Genomic DNA, 24452 nt, shown 5'->3' with positions numbered 1-24452 from the left:
AAACCCACGAGTGTTGAATGCCTCCTTCATAGCAACTAGAGCTTTAGCTATGCCGCTGTAAGCTATTTTAATTAGTTGTTTCTTTTGGGGAGCAGGCATTTGGGATTATGTCATTCAAATCACCAATAGTATTCATGATCTTGAACAAAGAATTCAAAAAACTAAAGACAATGTGGAAGAGATCCAAAGCATCATGAAAACATGGGTGTCTCCAATATTTAAGAGAAAAGATGGGAAAAAGGAATGCCTTCTTTCTATGGATGATCAGCATGATCGAGTGGAAAAGTATTACAACCTCATCAAAGAATCTGGCCTTAAGATTCATGCCCTTGTTCAGGTAATAACTAACCTCTCAGACACACATGCCATGAGTGTGGGGAAAGCATCAGGAGGTGTGTTTAGGTGCAAGAAGTGATTTGGAAATTAGAACAATCAATAAATGCTGTATCTTCTGCAGTCAGGGATAGAGGTTTATACCGATAGCAAAAGAACTAAAGCTAATAGATGCAGGAGTTGCAAAGTCACATTCGGGTATCAATGTGTCAAAATTAATACTGGCTTAATGGTGACACCACTTAGTCATCACATGACTTAAGTCCCACATCAAACCTCAAGGGAATAGAAGGGGATATCAAAGGACAGAATGCTAAATTATCTATTGCATTAACCACCCCAGATTTCCCATACAACTTCGTGTGGGCCTCCAGCATCCTCTTCATAACCTAGCTCTATAGAGCCTGAAGAGATGAAAGATTACCATGGTATCCCCAACCACATTTGTTAAAGAGAAGAACAAATGCAGAGTGCTGCACTTCATGCTGTAAGGCTCTGCCCTGCATTGTGATGAGGGCAACCTCATGTTCATCATCAAAGACGGAACAATAGAAAAGAGCTATAAATGGCCACTAGCTCCAAACCTATGAAAGTAGCCATAGGGCAGTTATGACAGGTAGATCTCATGCACAAAGTCAGTAATGGATCACAACTGTTATCTCTGGGTTATCTATTGTTTGAAGCACAATAAAATGTTGTACTTTTGACTTTGTTAATTTTCTTTATCTGTTTTCTAGTTCATTAATTTCTGTTCTGACTTGATTATTTCTTTGTAGCTAATTTGGGGTTAATTTGCTCATCTTTTTTTCTATCCCATAAAGATAGAAACTTAGGGTATTGATTTTAAGCCTTTCTTCCTTTCTAATACAAGCATTTATACAAATTTTCCTTTTAGCAGTGCTTTAGTTGTATTCCACAAATTTTATCTGCCTCATTTTCATTATCATTCAGTTTTAAATTTTTCTCTTATGATTTCTTCTTTAACACAATCCTTGTTTACAAAGTGTATTTAATTTACACATATTTGGGGTTTCTCTGCATACCTTAATGAAACTGATATCTAATTTAATTCCATGTGGTCAGACAAAATACTGTGTAAGAGTTCAATCATTTGGGATTCACTGAGGCTTATTCTATGACCCTGAATATTATCCATCTTATTGAATGTTTCTTGTACACTTGACAATATGTTTATTCTTCCATTGTTGGGTATAGTGTTCTGTAAATATCAATGAGTTCAAGGTGTTGATAGTATTGCTCAGATCTTCTATATGCTTTCTGAGTTTTTGTCTATTTGTTCTACCAATTACTGAAGTTAGAGTGTTAAAATCTCCACCTATGATTTTGCATTTGTCCATTTAATCTTTTAGTTCTGTCATATTTTTCATCAAGGATTTGAAGTTCTGCTAGTAGGTACCAACATATGTATAATTATTATAACTTCCTGAGGAATTGACCATTTTATCATTATGAAATTCCTTTTTATATCTAATAATACTCCCTTGCCTTGAAGGCTATTTTTTTCTGATAGTACTACTATAGCCTTTCCTTCCAGATTCACTCTTCCTACTTTTTGCATTGTCCATCTTTTTCCATCATTTACATTCAACCTATTTGTTTCTTTGGATTCAAATTTCTTCTCTTACAGACAGCATATAGTAGAAACTTACCTTTCTAAGTCTAAAAACTCTGCCTGTTAATTGGAGTGTTTAGACTATAACATTTAATGTAATTATTGGTATGGTTGGATTTAGCACTACCATTTTGCTATTTGTTTTCTATTTGCTTCATCTCTTTTTTGTTCCACCTCTCTTCCTCTCCCACCTTCTTGTTATTTATTATATGTTTTTAGTATTTTATTTTAATTTTTAATGAGTATTTCAGCTTACCTTGTTGCATTACATTTGCAGTGTTGTTCCAGGTTTCAGTATGTCTCTTGAACTAACCATAATCTTCTTAGAGTTTTCCCATGAAATCTAGTAACAGTATGGTTCAATTCAAACCCTCCCTGCCCCATATTTTGTACTATTGGAGTGTGTTTGTGTGTATAAAATAATGCCCACAATAGGGTGTTATAATTTTTTGCTTTAAAAACTCAAGAAAAAGATTTTTACGGTGCTTTATATCTACCCACATCCTCACCATTTCCAGACTTGTTTTTCCTCTCTGTAGAACTGAGTTACCATCTGTGGTCATTTCTCTTCAGCCTGAAGAATTCCTTTTAGTATTTCTTCAGTTCAGGTCTACTAATGACACAGTCTCTCAGTTTTTGTTTATCTGAAAATGTCCTTATTTTACCTTTGTTTTTGAAGAGTAGTTTCATTGGATATAGAATTCTGTGTAGACAGTTTTATTTTTCTTTCAGAAGTCATTTTGTTGTCTTCTACCCTCCAATGTTTCTGATGAGAAGCCACTCGTAATTTCTTTCTTTGTTCCTCTATATGTAATGTATTGTTTCTCTCAGGCACTTTTAATAGATTCTTTTTTAATCTTTGTATTTTTTTTCCTTTTGATTATGATATCCCTAAATAGGTTTCCTTTATATTCATCTTGCTTAGAATTTGTGAACATCTTGATTCTGTTTTTTAACCAAATTTTGGGAGTTTTTAATCAAATTGTGACCTTCTTGTCTGCTAATTCCAACATCTATTTTATTTCCTGAGTCTGTTTTTTTTTTTTCAATGTGACAAAGTTGTATTTTTCTCTCACATAAAATAAGTCTAAGGAATAGGCATTCCAAGATTGGTATGGCAGCTATTTTCTGAGTCTGTTCTTAGTGATTATTTTCTCTCTTGGTTAAATGTCACATTCTCCTGCTTCTTTGCATGTCTAGTAATTTTTTTATTATGTTCTAATCATGTTAGATGCCATTTTAGAATCTGAGTGTTATTTCCTTTAAAGAGTTTGTTTCTGTTTTGGCAGGCAATTAACTTACTGGTAGTTCAGCTTGATCCTGCTGAAGCTCAATCTTAAGCTTTGTTAGGGAGGGCCTAAAGAGCTCTTACTCCAGAACAGAGCAGCTCTCATCCTAAAGCATGGCATTTCTGGGGTCTTCTGAAGGCCTGGGTTAACTGCAAAGTCTTTTCATATTTCTGATAGAACACTCGCATCTTCCAGCACTATATGACGACACAATCTCCATTCACCTTTGAGCCCCCAGTAACTGTTCCCTGCCAGGCTTTGCAGAGGCTTGCCCTAAATATATACAGCTTAATACTCAGTCAAAGACTCAAGAGGACTCAGCAACCTCAGCAGCTTCAAACCCCACTTTCTGTCTTTTCTGCTCAGCAGGAAGCATGCTCTAATGGAGGTCCATTTTCCTGTACCATGGCTTGGAAAGTACCTCTAGGTAGGAAGACAGTAGGTTGTGAAGCTCGGCTTGAGTATTTCCATTCTCTCAGGGATCATGTGCCTGTACTGTCTGTCATCCAGTTGCCCCAAACAATTGTTTCTTGCATTGTATCCAGTTCTATAGTTGTTTGTAGGAGAAGGGCAAGTCCAATCTCATTGCTCTGTCTTGGCTAGGATCAGAAACTCGAGTTATGTCTTCTTAGTTTACAGAAAATTCCAACATGTTTGCTCCTTCGATTGTAGTAGATTTGAGGTAGAAAGGTGAAAAGTACATATGGTTGTATTGATAGGATGACAGTAGGGAAGAGATAGAACAGCTATACAAAGCAGTCATAAAAACTAAAAGTTTTTAAATATAGAAACAAACAGATATACATTTCTTAATAAAACCTGAGGGCAACATGGTATTGTCACTGTGTCATGATTTGCATGATTAAGGACTTTCATTAAATCTTAAACCTACTTAGGAAGGAAAAGTGTAGGTAACACATTTTAGAAATTTTAGAGTTTTCTCACTTCAAGGCGGGATCATGAAATTTTTTAAATCCAGGGGAATTTACAACACAGCAGTGTTTCCTGAAGGGGTGTGAGTTACCTAGAAAATTTACTTCTGCCAAGTAGTTACTGCTTTCTTTGAAGATGTAAGAAAATGGAAAGTTGCTGTAATAAGGCTTAATAATGAAAATGATGAAGAGTAAACGGGATGTAGGCCAGGGACTGCAGAATGTAAAAGGGAAGGGGAGGGAAAGAGCACATGTGGATTTGTTTCTGTTTGCATTTTCTAAGTCACTCAGTATGATAAAGGTTTTCAGTTAATGGTAAATGCCAACAGCAAAACACTCCAGCTCATTTCTAAGGATCATCCAGGAAATGCTTTACTTGTTTGAATCCCAAATTTCTTGTAAGCCTTAAAGTATAATGCCCTCTACCCTTAGTATGCCTTCCCCTACCTACCCTAATTTCTGCCCTGATGTAGCTTTCTCCATAGTACATCAGTCAGCATTTATGAAGCACATACTGCATCCATCAGCATCCCTCCTGAGACCATGGCCTGACCCCATCCTCTTTTCTCAGGGACAGGATGAGACACCACATTCCCTTCATAGATTAACTTTGTGTTCCTTTCAAGCAGTGGTTACACCCATTAGACAGAATGGGTTTGGTACCCGTGTAATGGCAAATTCTTCATTAGAATGCTTTTTTCTCCATGTGTTGTTTTCATTCCCATTAATGATGATTAGACAGTCCTTCCATATTATTAAACATAGTTTACATCTGTTCTTCTTTATTTTGTAGGAAAACCTGGGTCTTTTTTCAGCAGACCCAACCTCCAATATCTGGAAGACTTATGTTAGCTACATTGATGATCTGTTGCTGGATGGATTTTTTCTTGCCATTGAGTGCTCCCTCAAGTACCTTCTGGAAAATACTGGTATTTACTAGCTTATGGATGTGGGTTATTACTGGAAAGATAACAGTAATAGCATCTGTTGAGTTACGGTGAAGTGCAATTTAGTACTCTGTGACTTTTCCCAAATTGTTGTGGACATTTTGTGAATTATATACAGTAAACTAGCAAAGGTACTGTTTCTAAATTGTCCAAAGAGAAAAGACTTCTCTCTCTTCAAAAATCAGATGATAGAGCAGCTTCTAAGATAGTGGAGCCCAAGGAAAAAGCAAAAATATAAAAGCTAATTCAGTGTAAATCAAGCTTCAGTGAAGAGGAGTGACTAACTTGGAGCAGCAGGAAACACAGTCAGTAATGAAGGCTTCATCTGGATTTGACTCATGGTCATGGGAGGGGGACATTCTGTGCCTTCAAGCTTAAAGGACTCTATCTCTGTAGCCTGTTGAGAGCACAGGGAGGTTGTAGTAGCTGGGTTAAGTGGAAGAAACAGATGTTTTTCTGTGTGAAAGAGTCAACCAAGAAGCTATGTATGAAGTAGCTTTCAGAAGGAAAAGGAATGTTAAGAAGGTAATGGGCAATCTTTGAAGCTGTTAAAAGATAACTAAGAGCTTTGAGTTTATGGCAGATACACTGGAGTGCACAGAGTCAAAGATATTATAGTAAAGTCTCACCTCGTCTAGTAAGTGATGAGATAGAAAGGACAGAAGAGTTCAGGAATAAAGTTGAATTAAGCCTTTCGCATTCTGGTAGATTCTGAGCAGTTTGGCAAGGGTCATATAGAAGAATTAGTTAAAATAGAAAGGCAGAGGTGAATATTTTGAAGCCAGAAGATAAAATGAGATGAGATGAGAGTTTAAGATGTAGAGTCCAACCCAAAGAAATAAATTTTATGCAGAGTTGAAATAGGTAGGCCATGATCAGTGTCCAGATGTCCAGCCCATACGAGAGAGCACATGCAGACACCTAGACTGAGAATACAGAAAGGAGCAAGGCCCAGAGTTGGGTGTAGCTCATGTGTGCAACTCCGCCGTGGTCTTGGTAGGTAGAGTGACTGAGGTCAGAGGCATGGTCTTTGCTTGTAGGGTGCAGGGATGCTCCAAATCAAGGAGATCCAACAACAAGAAACAAGGGTTCCAGCAGAGTCAGCAGGGTGGGAGATCATCTTCTGGACCCTGGGGGCATGTAACCAGTGGGCATGGAACACAGGCACTGAGACTGGAGAACTGGTTCCTAGGGACCAATGCTAATAGTGCTCACCTTAGTGAACTAGACAAAGCTCCTTTGATGTTGGAAGTTTGGGGGTCCTTCTCACTCAGCCCTCCTCTGGACAATCTAGGAAGATGCCCCACCCACACTGGAGCACAGGCAGTGCACAAGAGATGGCCCCTCAATGTAGTGACTCACCCTTGACCAATGGCTCTCCAGCTCTCCTGATCTGGGTTGTCTGATGTGTCACTTGTCTTCCTCTTATGAGAAATAGAGAGTGGGTACAAGAGGATGGAGAGAGGGGATGGTAGTGTTTCTTCAAGATTGTCAAAGTTATCTTCCCTCCATGGAAGTGGGGGGGAAGGGGAATGCATATTCTTCACAATACAGAATGGGCAGGAACTGGATTTAGCAGCTGCCTGAGCTGAGGAGCTATAGATGCAATTTAAAAGGTACTGGTTATTAAGGGGAAGGGGAGCCTCAAGAGAGTAGCCTGTAAGAAGAAAATCGCTGTGACCCTTTGCCATAGCCCAGCTGGACAACTCTATTTCCCTGGTCCACTTTACCATTTTCACCTTCTCTAGTTTGTTCAAACCAATACCATTCCCATGGCTTGGGCTGGCCTCGCAGTCACCTCTCAGAATCTAAATCCTGCCTAGGTTAAATGCCACCCACTCCATCCAGAAACGCTCTTCCCTTTCTCGACTCCTAAAGTGATTTACTTGTACCAAGGTTGTGGAACCACCAAAACCATCTGGCTTGTATGGCATTGCTTCTAACATAGGGGTTAGGTTCTCATATCAACACATAGGGCAAAAATCTCATATAGTCAAAATATTCTTGGAAGTCTTTTAAATCCCTTAAACTATATGCAACTCGATCTATTAAATTATAAATGTCTAACACATATAGGAATATAGACTATATCATGAGTACATATGCAAAGCAAAATTTTACAGGTGTTTTTCTTTAAACTATTGTACAATAGTATGATAGTTACTATGATATTGGTAAACTTCCATCCCCTTAAGTTAAATATGCATTTGTTGGGAGGATCCTGAGTCCCATAATGCAGATTTATCACCCCTACAGTTTTGAAGGCAAGACCCTTGTCTTACATATCTTTAAGGATCCCACAGTTTTTTAGTAAAGGAGAATGGCTAAGCTATGGTAACGAAAACTCCATCAGTAATGTGGCTTAAAGGACAAAGAAGTCCATCTCCAAAGTACTAGTCCAAAATGAGTGCTCCAGGTTAGTGGCAAGGTTCTTCCATCCTGTGGTTCCACCACTCTCTAGGGCCTGGTCTTCATGTCTGTGGTTGAGCTGGGTCACTGCCACATCCCCTGTGAGCGGAAAAGAGAGAATGTAGAGAAGACTTACCTCCTGTCTCGAGGGCCTCAGCCCAGAAGTGGCACCTGTCACTTCCTCCCATTTTCCACTGGTGAGGGAATCATGTTGCTGCACCTAACTGCAAGCTGGGAAATGCCACACACCCAGCTGTAACTCTGTTTCTAGGGAAGAAGAGGATAACAAATTTCACTGAGTGGTCTCCGCCACCCATGGTACCCAGCACATAACAGTCTCCGAAATATTTCTAAAATATATGAAAATAAGTGGCTATTGATATAAGTTTAAGTATTTATCTTGTACTTGGAACATCTTGCTCCATGTTATATTTTGATTTAAATCTAGTAAGGCAAGTTAGTCTAGCAGATAATCAGGGACTTGTTAAATATTTATATTATTTTTAAAATTTTTATCACTACAGGACTACAGAATTAAAATAAGTTCTGTTTTTATGGAAAAGGAGCAAAATGGGCAGGATCGTAACTTCTCTTTGTTTTTCATGCCTACACAACCCTGGACAAATATACCCCTGTGACCCTAGTGGCTGCTGATGAAATTGCCTGGTTTGTGCCTAAGAAGAAATCGGCTGCTTCCAAGAAATTGGCTTTGTGAAATCAACCTCTTCTCAACCCGAGGCTGCACTGCCCCACTCGAGGCGTTTGGGAATGTGGAGGGGGTCTGGCTTGGGTTGCTCAGTCACTGGGTTGTGCTCTCTGAAGACAAGAAGAGCAAATGTCCTTGCAATGCCCAGGACAGCCCCAGCACAGGAACGGGCCTATTCAAAATATCAGTGGTTCCCCTGTTGATCAACACTGCAAGACTGTCACCCTCACCTTTTCAGGGTGTTAGCAAATTTTCCACTTCCGTTTTCCTATCCCCAAACAGTTCACCTAAAGAAAAGAAATGCTTTCAGTGCTTTTCAAACAGCTTTGCACTTTGCCTATTTGACTCATTCTTGGTTTGGTTTTGTTTGTTTTCTTTGTTTTTCAGAATGTAAGGCAGGACTCACCCCGATATTTGAAGTACAACTGAGCTTAGCAATCCCAGAATTAGTTTTCTATCCATCTCTGGAGTCTGGAGTTAAGGGTGGCTTCTATGACATTGTTGAGGGTCTTGTCACCAGCATTTTTAGAATTTCATCTTTGGTGCCAAAGCTTTCCCCACAAAGCGGCTCTCCCCACTATCAGGTACTGGATCTGCAAGCATTCCACCCTCCGGCCAAACGTGGAACTTCCTGTGAAGCACTGGTGTAACTTCCTGCTGTTGTCTTGCTCCCCAAGGTTGACATGGAGAGCATGGCGGATCTGGCAAGCATGCGGAGCGTGCTCATGGGGAGGGTCCAGAGCATGATGGCCCTGTGCTGCTGCTATCGGAACACCTTCAGCCACTATTCCTACCTCTACGTGGAGGACCGGAAGGAGATTCTCGGTCAGTTTCTGTTGTACGGGCATGTCCTCACACCTGAGGAGATTGAAGCCCACGCAGAAGACGGCATCCCAGAGAACCCTCCCAGCCTCCATCAGTTTAAAGTGCAGATTGACTCCTATGAAAAGCTGTACGAAGAGGTGTGCAGGCTGGAGCCCGTCAAGGTGTTTGACAACTGGATGAAGATTGACGTGCGACCCTTTAAAGCATCTCTGCTGAATATAATTAAGAAGTGGAGCCTCATGTTCAAACAGCATCTTGTTGACTATGTCACTAACAGGTAATATGGTTTTCTAGCTCTCCTGCAGCATCTCAAGCTGGCAGAAACACCGTGTTTTTAATCTTCTTCGTATTTTTCCCCACGGATTCATTGATTAAATTAAAAATTAAAACAGCTGCTTGGAGGTTGCAGGCTTTTGGACACCAGCAGTAACTTTAGTCCTGCTCTTTCCTTTGTGCACCAGACATGGCTTCATTCTGTTTTATTTTCCATTTGGTGCCCAGTGTGTGAAAGGCACTCAGTAAGTGGTAAATAATGTTTGATACAGTAATAGCAGATCCAACCTCCTTCACGCTCTAACTGTGAAATCTCTTTAAGCCTGAGAAGTTGAGGGGGTCTAATGGGCCTCTTAGATTTTATTTCTACCACTTACTCCTTGTCTCCAATTATCCAGCTGGGCAATGTGGAAGTCACTAAATCCCCACACTCTTGATGCCTATCTGTGCCACTCTAGCCATGCAGCAGACTGGATCTAAAATTCTGTCTTTTCCATCATGGACCTAGACCACCCAGCCCAGCACCAGGCTCTCTAAGCCAGAGCAGCAGCCTCTAGATAAATAATCAAGTTGGTTAACAGTCTACCTGTCACTTCACCTTAGCCTCATCTCCACAAGTTTGCAGATTCCCACCCTTCCCCACAGAGTCCTGTTGGGGAGCTCTGGTCCTTCCATTCAGCCATCAGCCTTTGGTATGTCAGCCAATGCTGCAAGGGAGCTGACTTGACTCCTCCTCTAAGTTTGGTCCTGGTCTTGCTTAACGCTGTAGCTGCTGTGCTCAATGATCTAGAAAGGAAACAGCCAAGTCAAGGATGTGTCTAACTAAAAACAATTCCAAGAGACTTTGCAAGGGTGATGGTCCACCACTCTAGGAAACCCCAGGAAAGCATTGTGGAATGTTTCAAGTAGGGCTTCCCAGGTGTTCTTTAAGAAGAAGCAGCCAGTTTTCCACATTCAGAGAGGGAACGATGGGTGTTTAGGAGGTGACAGTGAGGACCCCACGTGGAGTACTGTTGGATGGGACAGCTGTTCTGTGGTCCTTCTCCACTAGTAGGTCTGTTGATGTAAGGACATGGGGGCATGTTTCAAAATGTAGATTTTATTATTGTTTAGGTACAACAAGGCCAACAAATCAGAAGATGACTGTCATTGAAAAGATAGTTTGCTAGACTCATAGATCCCAAGAGGAGTGGGGCACACCACACCATCAGGGCCACCTGGGAAGCACCAGGGTCAGTCAGGAGGCAGAGGGAGTGAGGTGGAAATGTGGGCCATGGACTTTATTATGGTTTCCATGAAAAAGAATGGGTGAGACAGGGCAAGCAGGTTTAGGATTTCTGGTTTGAATAATTTCAACAGGCTCTGGGATAGAGGGCCTGTTCTTAGTTATCTGGTCCCTGGCCCTGGGGTGATTAGGGTAGGTGGACAGTGGCCTGGAGTGTGAGAGCCAGATAGAGAAGGTGCTTGGGGATATAGACTCTGGATTGATTGGCTTGCATATGAAAGGCACGCTCAGAGGAGAGTCATTTATTATGTCTAGGAATTGGCTAACCCTGGGAAGGTCAATCCCTCCAGGGTCAGAAAGGCCCCAGATGTCAGAGGATCAGAAACATATGGTTGTTACAGGGCGTAGGGACAGCAGCTGCCATGCGTCTCTGTCAGGTCAGGCTTCACAGGATCTAACAGTTGGTTTAACAGGATAGACACATGGTGGAGCAGTTAGGAGGCCTGAGTTCTTGTCCTTGAACCCCTGTTTCCTTGTCTCTGGAAGAAGGCAGTGTGACTGGATTCCTCTAAATTGCCTTCCAGTTTCATCAGTTGGTGATTCCATAAACTGACTACTTTGCTACACTTTAGGAAAATGTGTTATTGTGTTCTCAAAGATTAGATGAAATAGAAACAGTAAGAACAGTAAAAATCATTTATTGTTGAGTGTCTACTATGTGCCGGTTAATTCTGCGATTTCTGCCTTCCCTTAGTAGGTGTCAGGATTATTCCCACCTTGTCTTTTGTTTTTTTTAAAGATTGGCACCTGAGCTAACAACTGTTGCCAATCCTCTTTTTTTTTTTTTTTTCCCCTGCTGTTTCTCCCCCAATCCCCCCAGTACATAGTTGTATATTCTTATTCGTGGGTCCTTCTAGTTCTGTCCACTTTGTCTTACATCTTATATACTACATTTGCTGTCAGAAGTCCAACTCTTTTTTATCATCTGTCTTATTCAGCTTGGGCTGCTGTGGTATTGTGATTTATAATAAGAAATATTTATTTGGTCTTCCTCTCTGATTCTGGCACAGCTCCTGAAATTCTTGGAATTTCCTAAGTGTTGAAAATGATCAAGGTATCTTTCATTATGTTACTGAAATAACTTTTGGGAAGCACCTGAGGACAGGGGCTGATGGCCAGGAGAACCAGCCTTGTGATTAGAGATTAGCACTTTCAGTCCCACCACCAACGCTGGGGAGGGGAGAGGAGCTGGAGGTGGAATCAATCACCAGTAACTAGTGACTTAATCAATTATGCCTATGTAACAAAGCCTCCATGAAAAAGGATGGGGTTTGGAGAGCTTCCAGGTTGGTGAACATGTGGAGATTGGGAGAGAGTGGTGTGTGCAGAGAGGGCTTGGAAGCTCCACACCCTTTCTCCATACCTTGCCCTATGTATCTCTTCCATCTGGCTGTTCCTGAGTTATGTCCTTTACCATAAACCAGTAATCTAGTGAGTAAATAGGTCCCCTGAGTTTTGTGAGCTGCTCTAGCAAATTAATTGAACCCAAGGAGGAGGTCAGTGGAACCTCCCATCTATAGCCAGTCGGTCAGAAGCACAGACGACAACCTGGACTTGCTATTGGTATCTGAAGGCACTGGGGCAGTTTTGTAGGACTGAGCCCTTAATCTGTGGAATCTGATGCTATCTCCGAGTAGATTGTGTCAGAATTGAGATGAATTGTAGGACACCCAGCTGGTTTTGGAGAATTGCTTGGTGGTGTGGGGAAACCCCAGCACCACGTGTACACATTGGGATTGGTATTAGAATCCTAGTAGCTGCCATAGCAAAATACCATGAGTGGGGGGCCTAAACAACAGAAATTTATTTCTCACAATGCTGGAGGCTAGGATCAAGGTCAAGGTACCAGCCGTTTTGATTCCTGGTGAGAGCTCTTCTCCTGGCTTGCAGACAGGCGCTTTCTCATGGTACCCTCACGTGGTCTTTCCTCAGTGTGTGCGCACAAAGAGAAAGAGATGGCTCTCACTTCCTCTTCCTATAAGGATACTAATCCCTGATGCGGGCCCCACCCTCATGACCTCACCTACTCCTAGTTACCTCCTAAAGGCCTCACCCCCAAATACCATCATATGGCTTCAGCATATGAATTTGTGGGGGACACAAACCTTCAGTCCATAAACTCTCATCCCCCTTCAGCTCTTTCTGCCCTAATCTGACTCAGCCCCTACCCCTGCCCTCGCAAAGCCTTCCCCTAGAGCTCAGGATCTTTCATCAGCAAATACCCACTGTCCGCTTCATCTTCTCTCACTCTCATTTTGCTCTAACTGAAACCCATCTGTCACCTGAGGACACTGCTTCTGCTGCAGTCCTTCCAAGCGGGGACTGATATTTCTCCTGTATCCATCTTCCCACTAGGCCTGGAGGTAGATAAGATGTTCTTGCTCTACAGTGCTGCTCCCAGACTGTTTCAACTCTGTCCTCCCTCAAAGTCCTCAGCTCCACTGGAGCAAATTCTGTCAAACGGTACCAACTGCCACTTGTCCTTACTGCAGTCACCTACCAAGCTCTTAGTCATTCTTCCCCATCACTGCAGCTCCTAACATCTGGCTCAATCTCTCTTTCCTACTCTTTTGCTGATAATCGTCCTCAGTGACCCAACATCCACATGGCATCTCCATTACACCTGCCTCTTATTTTGTTGACCTCTCTCCCCAATGCCCTTTCCTTCTGCCATACCTCTGCCACCCAGTTCCATGCCGTGCTCTCTGTGAGGCAGAGGGAAAAGTGTGGAAGTAATTGCTCTCCCTTTAAAGTCTCAGGTTTAAGCATTCCATTCTCAGACCACCACCTGGTATCTTTCTAGCTCACTTACTTGGCAAGCCTGCTACGAAAAATTCTTCAGACCCATCAGGATTTCCAATCCATTGGCCGCAACACTTTCTCAGTCTCTCACCCTTGCTCCCCATTCCCATTCCCACCTTGTAAAACTCTGACTCTGTCTAAACTCAGTGCACTGCTCCTGCAACTGAGCAATTCATCCTTGATGAAGGAAAAACAAACCATGCTTCTGACCAATCTCATGTGAAATTTATGAACATAAAATTCAAGTAGGCCCTGCACATTTTCGTAGACGCTTCCCAACTCTTCCAGTCTCTTTTTTCCTCTCTCTACTGAACCTCAAATGTCCTCTCTGCCCTGTAACCTTGCCTCTCATTTCGCTGAAAAATTAGAAACAATCACAAGAGAATTAACTCACCTTTTCACCAACAAATCTACCAACCTACCTGCATCTGAAGCTGTACATTCAGCTCCCTCACCTGTTAGAACAGATAAGCTATCCCCGCTTCTTGAAGTCCAACTTCTTTCTTCTCATCTATTCAAGGACTTAGCTCCTTCAGTGTTCCCTATCAACAACATTATCAATTTTTTCCTTCATATATTCTCAACAGCATGCAAATGTATTGTCCTATCTACCATCTTAAAAAAAAGAAAGGAGCATGGGCCCTCCAGTCCTTCCAGCTACAGCACCAGCAGTTTTGTGTGCTCTCCTTCACAGCAAAATTCCTCAAAAGATATATCTGTACTTGATTCCTTTACTTCCTTATCTTCCATTCTCTCTCAACAAAAAGTTTTACTATAAAATGTAACATACATAAAACTTCGAGAAAAAATATTAAAATACTTGCGTTTGCATTATCCAGCTAAGAAACAGAACATTAGCTATATTTTAAAATTCCCTTACACGCTCTTCCCTGATCAAATTCCCCTCCCTCTCTGCTGGATGTTAGTCTTACCCTAAATGTGACATAGTCCTTCCTATGTTTTTCTTTATGGCTTACTATGCATATACATGTATACATATACACACACACACATATATATGTGTGTGATATATATACACATATATCTATACATATATATAAGCATTTAAAAACTTTATGAAAATGAAACAATATCGTATACTATATATTTTTCCATGTCCTGTTTCTTTCAGTGTTGTGTTTGAGATCCATCCATGTTGAGAACATAGCAGTAGTTCATTCATTTTTACTACTGTAGAGTATTCCTTTGTCTGAATATACCCCAACTTATCTATCCATTCTATGGTCAGTGAACATGTGGGTTGTTTCAGATGGTTTTGCTAATATCAACAATGTTGCTATGAGCGCTCTTATAGCTGGATCGTGGTGTACATGGGCAAGTATTCCTTTGGGCTATGTACATGAGAGTGGAATTGCTGGGTCAACGCATATAATGTCATCTGTCTGCAAGGTAGAGCAGCCACATGTGAAAATATCTGTAGCCCCACATCCTCAACACCTCTTGATACTGACAATCTGTTTAATGCTGGCCGTTCTGGTGGGAGTTCAGTGGTGTCTCATGGCAGTAAACATTTTACGTTTCTCTGATTTGGAATAAAGTAGCTTATCCTTTTGCTTTTGGTGAGTCATTATGTTCCCTCTTCTGTGCCTATTCACGGCTCTTGCCCATTTTTTATTGGACTTTATGTTTTCCTTTTTGATATTTAGAAGTTGCTTATATATTCTGTATGTAATCCTTTGCTAGTTGTATACATTGCAAATATTGTCTCCGATTTTTGTGGCCTGTCTTTCCACTGCATTTATGGTATGTTTTGATGAACAGTTCTTCATTTTAATGGAGCCAAATGTGTCCATCTTTTCCCTTACGTTGTTCTCTTTTGTCTTGTTAAATAAATCCTTCCTCGCCTTGAGATCCTAATGATATTCTTTTATATCCTCTCCTAAAAGTTTTATAGTTTTATCTTTCATGTCAAGTAGCCTAATTTGCCCGTTGCCACATCAATATGATGCAGTCCTAATTACTGTGTGTTGTTAGTGCCATTGAGTCAATTCTGACTCCTAGCGACCCTGTGCACAGCAAGGCTGAAACCTACCCCATCTTTTTGCTCCATCCTCTCACCTTCCAGTGCTCTATCAGACAAGGTTCCACTGCCATTCATAGGGTTTTCACAGCCAGTTTTTTTGGAAGTTGGGTGGCCAGGTCCTTCTTCCTAGTCTGTCTTAGTCTGGAAGCTCCACTGAAACCTGTCCACCATGGGTGACCCTGCTGGTATTTGAAATACTGGTGGCATAGCTTTCAGCATCACAGCAACATGCAGCCACCACAGTGTGACAACCGACAGACAGGTAGTGTGGTTCCTGACTAGGAAACGAACCCAGGCCACGACAGTACAAGTGCCAGACCTTAACCACTAGATCACCAGGCTGGCTCCTAGTTACTACAGCTCTGTTATAAATGTTGATATCTGCGGCGGCAAGTGCCCACCTTGCTCATTTTCATTAAGAATGTCTCAACAATTTTGGGCCCTTACTCTTTTACATAAATTTTGAAAATCAGTTTGTAGAAGAAAAAATCTGTTGAAATTATATTATATTTACAGTGACTATAGATCAATTTGAGGAGAACTGTCATCTTATGGTATTGGGTATTCCTGTCCAAGAACATGTTCTGTCTCCATTTATCTGTCTTCTTCAGTGTCTTTCGATGAAATTTTGTAATCGTTATCTTTAAAATAATTTTCATGTCTTTGTTAAGATTTATTCCTTGGTATTTTGTTTTTTGATTTTTAGTATAAATGATATTTTAAAATTATATTTTCTGTGGAAATGGAATTGATTTTGTATCAAGCAACTCTGCTAAATTAACTTATTAATTCTAATAATTTATCTGTGTCCTTTTTTGGGTTTGCTGTGTACATAGTCACCATCTACAAATTTATAATGGTCTTATTTCTTCCTTCTCAGTCTTTATTTTTATGCGTTTTATCTCTATTTCTTGTCTTACCACACTAGCTAGGACTTCCAGGATAATGCTGAATAAAGTGGTAATGACAGGTATTTTTGTCTTGTCCCTGATCATAACGTTTCACTACTAAGTGTAATATTTGCTGTGAGTTTTTTGTGGATTTTCTCTATCTGACTAAAGAAATTCCCTTCTATTCCTAATTTGTTGAGAGAATTTAGCATAAATGGATATAAAATTTCATCAAGTACTTTTTTTAACTCCATTAAGATAATTCTGTTTTTTCCCTCAAAATGTTAAAGTGGTGAACATATTATTTCATTTCTAATATTAAGCCAACTGAGTGTTACTGAGATAAACCCAACACAAAGTATTATCTTTTAAAAAATATCCATTGGTTGATTTTGTTTGCAAATATTTCTTTTAGCATTCATGTGTCTGTCTGTAACTGACATTGGCCTTTGATTTTCCTTTCTCATACTGTCTTTGTCTAATCTTGCTCTGTGGTTTTGCGAGTTTCATAAAATGAATGAGGACGTAATCCTTCTTGTTTATTCTCTGGAAGAGGTGGTGTAAGATTGGAATTCTCTGATCCTTGAAAGTTTGATTTAAATCTCCTGCTGAGCCATCTGGGCTTCATATTTTCTTTGTTGCAGGATTTTTACCTCTAATTTCTCTAATGGTTATAGAGATATAAAGGTTTTCTATTCCTTAGTAATTCATATTTGTCTAGGAATGTATCCATTACCTGTAAATCTTTAAATTATTGTCATAAAATTTATAATATTCTCTTACCTGTTTAATCTCTGCAGAATCTATGGTTATGTCTTGCTTCTCATTTCTGTTCATTTTTATTTGTGCTTTCTGGCTATTTTACTTGATATATCTTGCCAGAGATTTTTCAAAGAACTATCTTATGAGATCATTGATTCTCTCCATTATAATTTGATTATTTTAAAAATTTAGTCTTTTATGTTTATTTCCTTCTACTTTCTTTGGATTTGTTTTCCTTTCTTTGGCTAACTTAAGATGGGTATTCTGCTTACTCATTTTGAGCCCTCTGTCTTTTTAATGTAACATTTAAAGTTATAAATTCCTTTCTAAGTACAATTTTACCTACATCTCACAAGGCTTAGTATATAATATTTTCATTACAATTTATTCCTAAATATTTTTAACATCCATTATGATGTATTTATACATTTTTTGTTCTTCAAACATAGGGTTCTTCTAGTTACATTCCTATTAATTTCTAACAATTGCACTGTGGTCAGAGAATGTGCTAGAACTAATAACAAGCTTCTGAAAGTTGTTGATGTTTGCTTTTTACACTATAGTATGGTCAGTTTTTCTAAATGTTCTGTGCATATTTGAAAAGCACATGTATCTGTAACTGTTGGGCGTCGTGTTCTGTGCATGCCTGTTTGAAAGAATGTGTTTTATTCAAATCTACTGTATCCTCAGTGCCTTATCTTCTGCTTGTTTTATCAGTTACTCAGATAATCGTGTTAAAAATCTTCCCTTTGATGATAGATTGTCAGTTTCTTCTTGTAATTCTATCACTTTTTGTTTCATATATTTTAAAGTTATGTTATATGAGCATACAGAGTTTTCTTTTCATATCTTCCTGACAAATTGAAACTTTTAGCCACACATTAAAAATCTTCTCTATCGCTAGCTATATTATTTGTGTTAAAGTCTGTTTTGTCTTATATAAATATAACTAAACCAATTTTCTCTGTATGATATTTGCCTGGTGTCTCTCATTTTATCCTCGGGCTTTCGGTCTTTCTGTGCCTTTATATTAGGAGAGATTTTTATAATCAACACAAAACTGCATGTTTTATCTACCTTAATATTTGTCTTTTAACTGGAGGGTTTTCATTAACATTTATCCTGCTATAGTTGGATTCATTTCTACCATTTTATTATGTACTTTCTATTTGTTCTTCTTTTTCTTTCTTTTTTTCCCCTCCTTTCTTGCCTGCTTTTGGGTTGAATTGTTTTTTCAAGTTTTATTTTTCCTTTTGCTTATTCCATTTTTTCTTTTCTGCTAATTTGGATGTTTGACTGTCTAGATCTACTCTTCTGATAGTTACCATAGCTATTTCCATAAGCATCCTCAAGAGGACTAAGTCTATGAGTACTGTTACTCTCCTCACAACCAATACCCAGACTTTTGGAATAGTTTGATCTCAATTTTCATCCATCGAATTATATTCTATGATTCCCAGTAATTTCAGTTGTTGTCTACTATTTATTTAAACTCCACAAATTATGCTTTATTTTTGGACACAATGTTTATTTAAATTTACCTACACGTTTCCTGGTATCTTTGTTGACCGTGTCTTCCTGCAGTGCAGACCTGCCACCTGAGGTGCATCAATTACAAGGTCCTTTAATAAAGGTCTATTGGTGAACAACCCTCTCATTCCTCCTTTGTCTGAAAATGCATGTTTTTTGCCCTTGTACTTGAAGAAATCATTTTGTGGAAGAGAGAATTCTTGAATAGCAGATATTTTCTGTGAGTCTATTGAAAATATTATTCTACTGTGTCCTGCCTTCCATTTTTGCTGCTGAATAGCGTAGTTTTTGTAGAAATCTGTCTTTGCTCTGAAGCTAGCTTTAACATTTTTCTTTTCATTTTGGTAATCTGCAGTTTCATACATATGTGAGAGTTTCTTTATATTAATTCCGTCTGGAATTTGTTGGGCTTTCTTGACCTTGCATTTGGTGTCTTTCAACAATTCAAGAAAATTCTTAGCCAGGATCTCTCAAAGATTGCTTCTTGCCCATTCCCTCTGTTGCTTCCTTCCTGAGCTCTTGTTCTGTGAGATCCTTTCACTGTCCTCCATGTCTTTTAACGGTTTTCACAGTTTTCAGTTTTGTCTTATTGCACTGCAGTTTGGATAACTTCCTCATGTCTGTCACACAGCAGTCTGACTCTTTCTTTCAGCTGTGTCTGAATCTCCTGTTTGACCCATTCATTGAACTTTAAATTTTAATTACAATTTCTATTTTTAGATTTTCTAGTTGGTTATTTTATAATTTTGCTTGATCATCTTTTTTTTCTGCTTTTTCTCCCCAAATCCCCCCAATACATAGCTGTATATTTTAGCTATGGGTCCTTCTAGTTGTGGCATGTGGGACGCCGCCTCAGCATGGCGTGATGATCGGTGCTGTGTCGGCGCCCAGGATCCAAACCAGTGAAACCCCAGGCCACCGAAGTAGAGGGCGTGAACTTAACCACTCGGCCACGGGGCCAGCCCCTGCTTGCTCATCTTTATACTGTCTTGTTCTTTGCTCAAATTTTAAGGCTCCTCTTCTACTTATTCATTTTTTAAGCTTTAGAATATGTTCATTGGAGGATAATCTTTGGACAACTTTTGATTTCTCAACTTAAAAATGGTTTGTTTCTTCATGCCATAGATTAAAGTTAACATAAAGGCCTACAGAAAACGTTTAACTTCAGTCTCCTGGGATCACCCATCAACATAGTACAGTATGATGAGTTTCGCATTGCTAAAACACACATCAAAAGCTTTTTCTATGCTTCTCTTCACAAGGTAATGCCATCACAGGTCATAATTTTCACATTATCCACTTCAAAAAGTTTTGTCACTTCTCGGAATCCATCATTCAATATAAAGGTCCACATGCTCTCACAGACCCGGGTGTACTTGGAGAGCCTCTGAAATTGCCTCCATTCCTGACTCAGAAACAATGTGAATTTATGCTTGAACCTAAAGGGCAAGTTGGGCCAGGGGCAGAGGCATTCAGCTATTGACAATGTAAGAGCTTATCGAGGCCTCTGAAAGGTGATGCCGAAAGAAAGGTATAAACTGATGTAACACGCTTAAAAGGATGATGTTGTTTTTCTTAGCCAGTCTTGAATTGATGTCCAAGAAGCTACAGGGAAGGCAATTTTCTCCTCCTATATGGGTCAGAAACAACAAAGCAAGGCACCTAAGCACAAACTCTTGTCCTTTAAATATATTGATTATTTCTATTTTATGTTCTGCATCTGAATTCCAATATCTGAAAGCTTCACAGGTTTAATTTTGCTGTTTCTGTTGGCTCCCACTCATGGTGACTTCTTTCCTTGTGTATTTTGTGACTTTGGATTGTAAAATCATGTTCCTGGATATTTAATCCTTTGAGGATTGGACTCTAGCTGCATTCCTCCAGAAAGGATTTTCATTGGTTTCTGCCGGTCATCCAGGGACTCTTCCAACCCCAGACCACTTGTACTTCAACTTGCAGTAGTCCATCTAGTGCCAAGGTTAATACGGGCAGGTTTCCCTACTGTCCCTTGCTGTGTAGCATTTTTATTCCTTGGTCACTTTTATGGTGTTGCAACTTCACATGCAGCCTCCTACTGGCTTCCTCACTTCGTGTGGGCCCTAGGTTTAATCACCTGTTTCCCACATCTCGTAAAGCGATTCAAATAGAAGCTCAGGGTCTCCAGCATTCAGTAGAAACTATCACGTGAAAGGTAGCTTTGAACCTTGCTTACCTTCCGGGGTTCTTGCTTTCACTGCATTTTCAGCCTCTGGAGATTCCTTAATTTTGTACCACCTTAGTGATACATTTTTAAATGATTCTGAAATATTTGCTTAAGCATTTCAGTTGTTTTAGCAGAAGGGTCATTCATATTATCATGTATCATACAGCTAGAAACAGAAGCCCACCATTCTCCAATGTATTCTCCAGTCAGGATTTGACTATACTGCTCCGCTGAAACCATTCTTGTCAAGATCAAGGATTTTCGTGGGGCCGAATCCAGCGGTGATTGTCAGTCTTCATCCTACTTGTACCTCTCAGCAGTATTCGGCACAGCTGATCCCTCTCTCCTTTCCAAAAAGGTTCTTCACGCGACTTACCAGATACCTCACTTTTCTTGACTTCCTTCTATCTCACTGGCTATGTCTTCTTGGTCTCCTTGGCTGGGTTCATCTCCTCTGACTTTTTCCCTTTTTCTCAAACAAATAGTTATATATTCTAGTTGCAGGTCCTTCTGGTTGTGCTATGTGGGACACCGCCTCAGCATGGCCTGATGAGTGGTGCTAGGTCCATGCCTAGGATCCGAACTGGTGAAACCCTGGGCTGCCAAACTTGAGTGTGCAAACTTAACCACTCGGCCACGGGGCAGCCCCCAGAATGAATTTCATTTAACTCGCAATAAGCAGGGAGACAGAAATGATTTTTCCAGTCTTATAGGTGAGGAAACTGAGGCTCAGAGATGTTAAATGACTTGGTCATGGTTACATATCTAGTAAGTATCAAAATTAAACCCAAGTCTGTTTGACTTTAGAGGCCATATTTTTTTATTTTGTTTTTTAAAAATAATTTCAGACTTACAAAATAATTTATAATATATTCACTTTGAAAACTTTTTAGACTTACAAAAAAAGTTATAAAAATAGTACGAAGAGTTCTGTTTTACCTTCACTCAGTGTTCCCAAATGATAATGTCTTGTATAACCATAGTACAATTATCAACACAAGGAAGTTAATATTGATATAGACATATTAACTCACCTACAGATCTTATTCACTTTTCGTCAGTTGTCCCACTACTGTACCGTGTCTCCTGAGTCTCCTCCATCATGGAGCCTCAGTTTTTATCTTTCATGACTTTGACACTTCTGAAAAGGGCTATATTCTTGCCACTAGGACATAGTCTCTGCCAAGTGCTAGGCACATGGAAAGTTTTCCAGAATAGTGGCTACTATTCTTGGGGATAAATAAATCTCCCTTTTGAGGACTGGAGGGAGGTTGCATCCTCATGTTCTGTTTGTTATACTCAGCTTGGAGGACCTTGAAGTATTTATAAAAAATAGTGAGAGTGGCTTGCTCAAGAAAGTCGAAAAAGGAGATTTCGAAGGACTGGTCGAAGTCATGGGACACCTCGTGGCTCTTAAGGAACGGCAGAGCAGCACCGATGAGATGTTTGAGCCCTTAAAGCAAACTATTGAGTTGCTGAAGACCTATGAACAAGAATTGCCAGAAACAGTGTTTAAGCAGCTCGAGGTCAGTGCAAAGGTTATGTTTTCTTAATAAAAGAAATAGTGGGAGAGTTTCACGATTTCAGAGCAGGGTGAGGTGGGTTGACGTAAATCAAAAACAGGGCTCGGTGAGGACCCAAAGTCCATGTTTTGGAACTACGTGTGTAGTGTATGTATAATGTCTACCACATTTTGGAAGCTCAATCAATAGGAAACAGTCTTTTGCTGGAGATATGTGGGAGAAATGATGTGGGTGAAGTGTTTGGGGTTTTTTCCCCTCTGAATTAGGGATGAGCCAACTTTTTGATTCAGAGAAAAAAAGCAGGTCTGAGGAACATGAAGATGCTCTAAGAGGAAATGTGGGGCATAAAGGAAAATAACCAAGCACTCTTGGAAAATATAGAAAAGGGCAAGGGTTACCACATGAGAGGCTGAGGCAGGAAGGTTAATGTTAAGTCAGAAGTAGGTGATAGTCGGGAAAGCAGGCAACCCGCGAGATGAGTCAAGGAAAGGGGAGTTGTAGAGTGTGGGTGAATGATACCACTGCATCACAGTGTGGCATGAAGCAGAGATGAAGATGTCTGGAATGTCCAGCTTCAGGGCTGTGGGCAAGGGAGAGCACAGTGGGTCTGACCACACTGACATCTCCTTTGCAGGAGCTGCCTGAGAAATGGAACAACATAAAAAAGACAGCCATTACTGTGAGGCAACAGGTGGCCCCACTGCAGGCAGATGAATTGACACTCCTCCGCCACCGGTGCACAGCCTTCGATGTCGAACAGCAGCAGTTCTGGGAGCAATTCCACAGAGAAGCTCCCTTCAGGTATGGACCCAAGTTGCCACAGTTGGCTCCTTTCCTCTAAGCATGGCGATCTTTGAGTTACTGATGATCTCTCTGTTGAGTTTGTGTGTTCTTTTAGCAGATGAAAACTAGTTAACAGTTTCCCTCTCATTTAGGTCTGTCAGGTAGAACATGGTACTAGTGTGGGCAGAGTCCTTTCATGGCGTGTATTAGATGAGCAAATGTGGTATAAGCACCTTGCCTTAAAAAAACAGTCTAGAAGCTTGTGCGTCTCCAGGTCTGTAAAGAGATTGCATGTGGTAAAATTACTAGTTTTTTACTAAACTGTTAGTATTCTAAATTCTCACAGACTCCTGTTCTTTTGATTCAAAAAAGTGGCCAGTAGAATTTTAATGTAATTTTGGAGGGCATTTTGGTGGCCTAAAGGAAGGATTTGAGGTGAAGGATTTACTTTCAGGGTGTTCTTTCTCCACTCAGTAATGCTCAGACACCTCCCACCTTGTTACTAGGGCCCTTTACATAAGCAAACAACTATATCACGGCGACACCCGTCACATGTGCCCACACGTAGAGGCTCCTTTCTCAGAGGCTTCCTGCCTTGGTGGAGAAGTCTAACCTGGTCTGCTCCTGGTCCGCTGCTCAGCATAGGGATCCAGTCAGGAGAACAAGCTGGTTCTGAGCACTCCTGTGTCCGCTGAGGTGCCAGCTGACATGGGTACTCTCCTCTCACTCCAGCTCCAGGATTTGCTTTCTGTATCCTATCTGAGCTCCTTGCTGGTTCTCCTCTATAATTTTGGATCGACAAGCTTGGAAATCTCCAAACTGGGAAATGCCCTATGTAAGGAGTAAGGAACATTTTCGTTGTCAGGGGTTAGTTACCCACAGAAATACTACATTGGGAGATACACATTCAATTAACAAAGAAAATTATATCTTTGTTGGAAGGGAATATAGCATAATGATTGGCACATGGACTCTGGATTCAGGCTGCCTATGTCTGATCGCGGATCTACTACTTACTGCCCATGTCAGGGGAGTTACCTACTATCTCTGTGCTTCAGTTCCCTCACCTGTCAAGTGGGGTTAGTAATAGTCTCCACCTCACAAGGTTGTGGTTAGGATTAAAGAAACAATCTTTGCAAATGTTTAGCATAGTACCTGGCCCTAGGGTGACCAACTCTCCTGGTTTTCCTGGGACTGTTCTGGTTTTAGCACTGAAAGTCACACACCGTAGGAAGCCCCTCTGTTTTGGGCAAGCTGGACCGGTTGGTCACCCAACCTGGCAC

At 40.4% G+C, this 24452-nt stretch overlaps 1 protein-coding gene across 11 annotated transcripts in view; it reads left to right on the top strand.

Annotated features, from left to right (window-relative positions):
- DNAH9 (dynein axonemal heavy chain 9) overlaps positions 1 to 24452 on the top strand; it is a 324423-nt gene that overhangs the window by 44313 nt on the left and 255658 nt on the right. For all 11 annotated transcript variants that reach the window (XR_006890674.1, XM_046676357.1, XM_046676358.1 and 8 more), the window contains 6 exons: positions 96 to 337; positions 4981 to 5116; positions 8637 to 8833; positions 8927 to 9351; positions 22167 to 22389; positions 23021 to 23187. Coding sequence is in view for 10 of the 11 variants with exons in the window: in XM_046676357.1 (XP_046532313.1) it covers positions 96 to 337; positions 4981 to 5116; positions 8637 to 8833; positions 8927 to 9351; positions 22167 to 22389; positions 23021 to 23187 (1390 nt within the window). In the remaining variant the exon portion in view is untranslated. The remainder of the gene's footprint in view (positions 1 to 95; positions 338 to 4980; positions 5117 to 8636; positions 8834 to 8926; positions 9352 to 22166; positions 22390 to 23020; positions 23188 to 24452) is intronic.

Source organism: Equus quagga, chromosome 11, assembly GCF_021613505.1.
Source record: "Equus quagga isolate Etosha38 chromosome 11, UCLA_HA_Equagga_1.0, whole genome shotgun sequence".
Classification (NCBI taxonomy): Eukaryota; Metazoa; Chordata; class Mammalia; order Perissodactyla; family Equidae; genus Equus; species Equus quagga.
The sequence above is the reverse complement of the archived record's forward strand: the minus strand, read 5'-3'. Positions and strand labels throughout refer to the sequence as shown.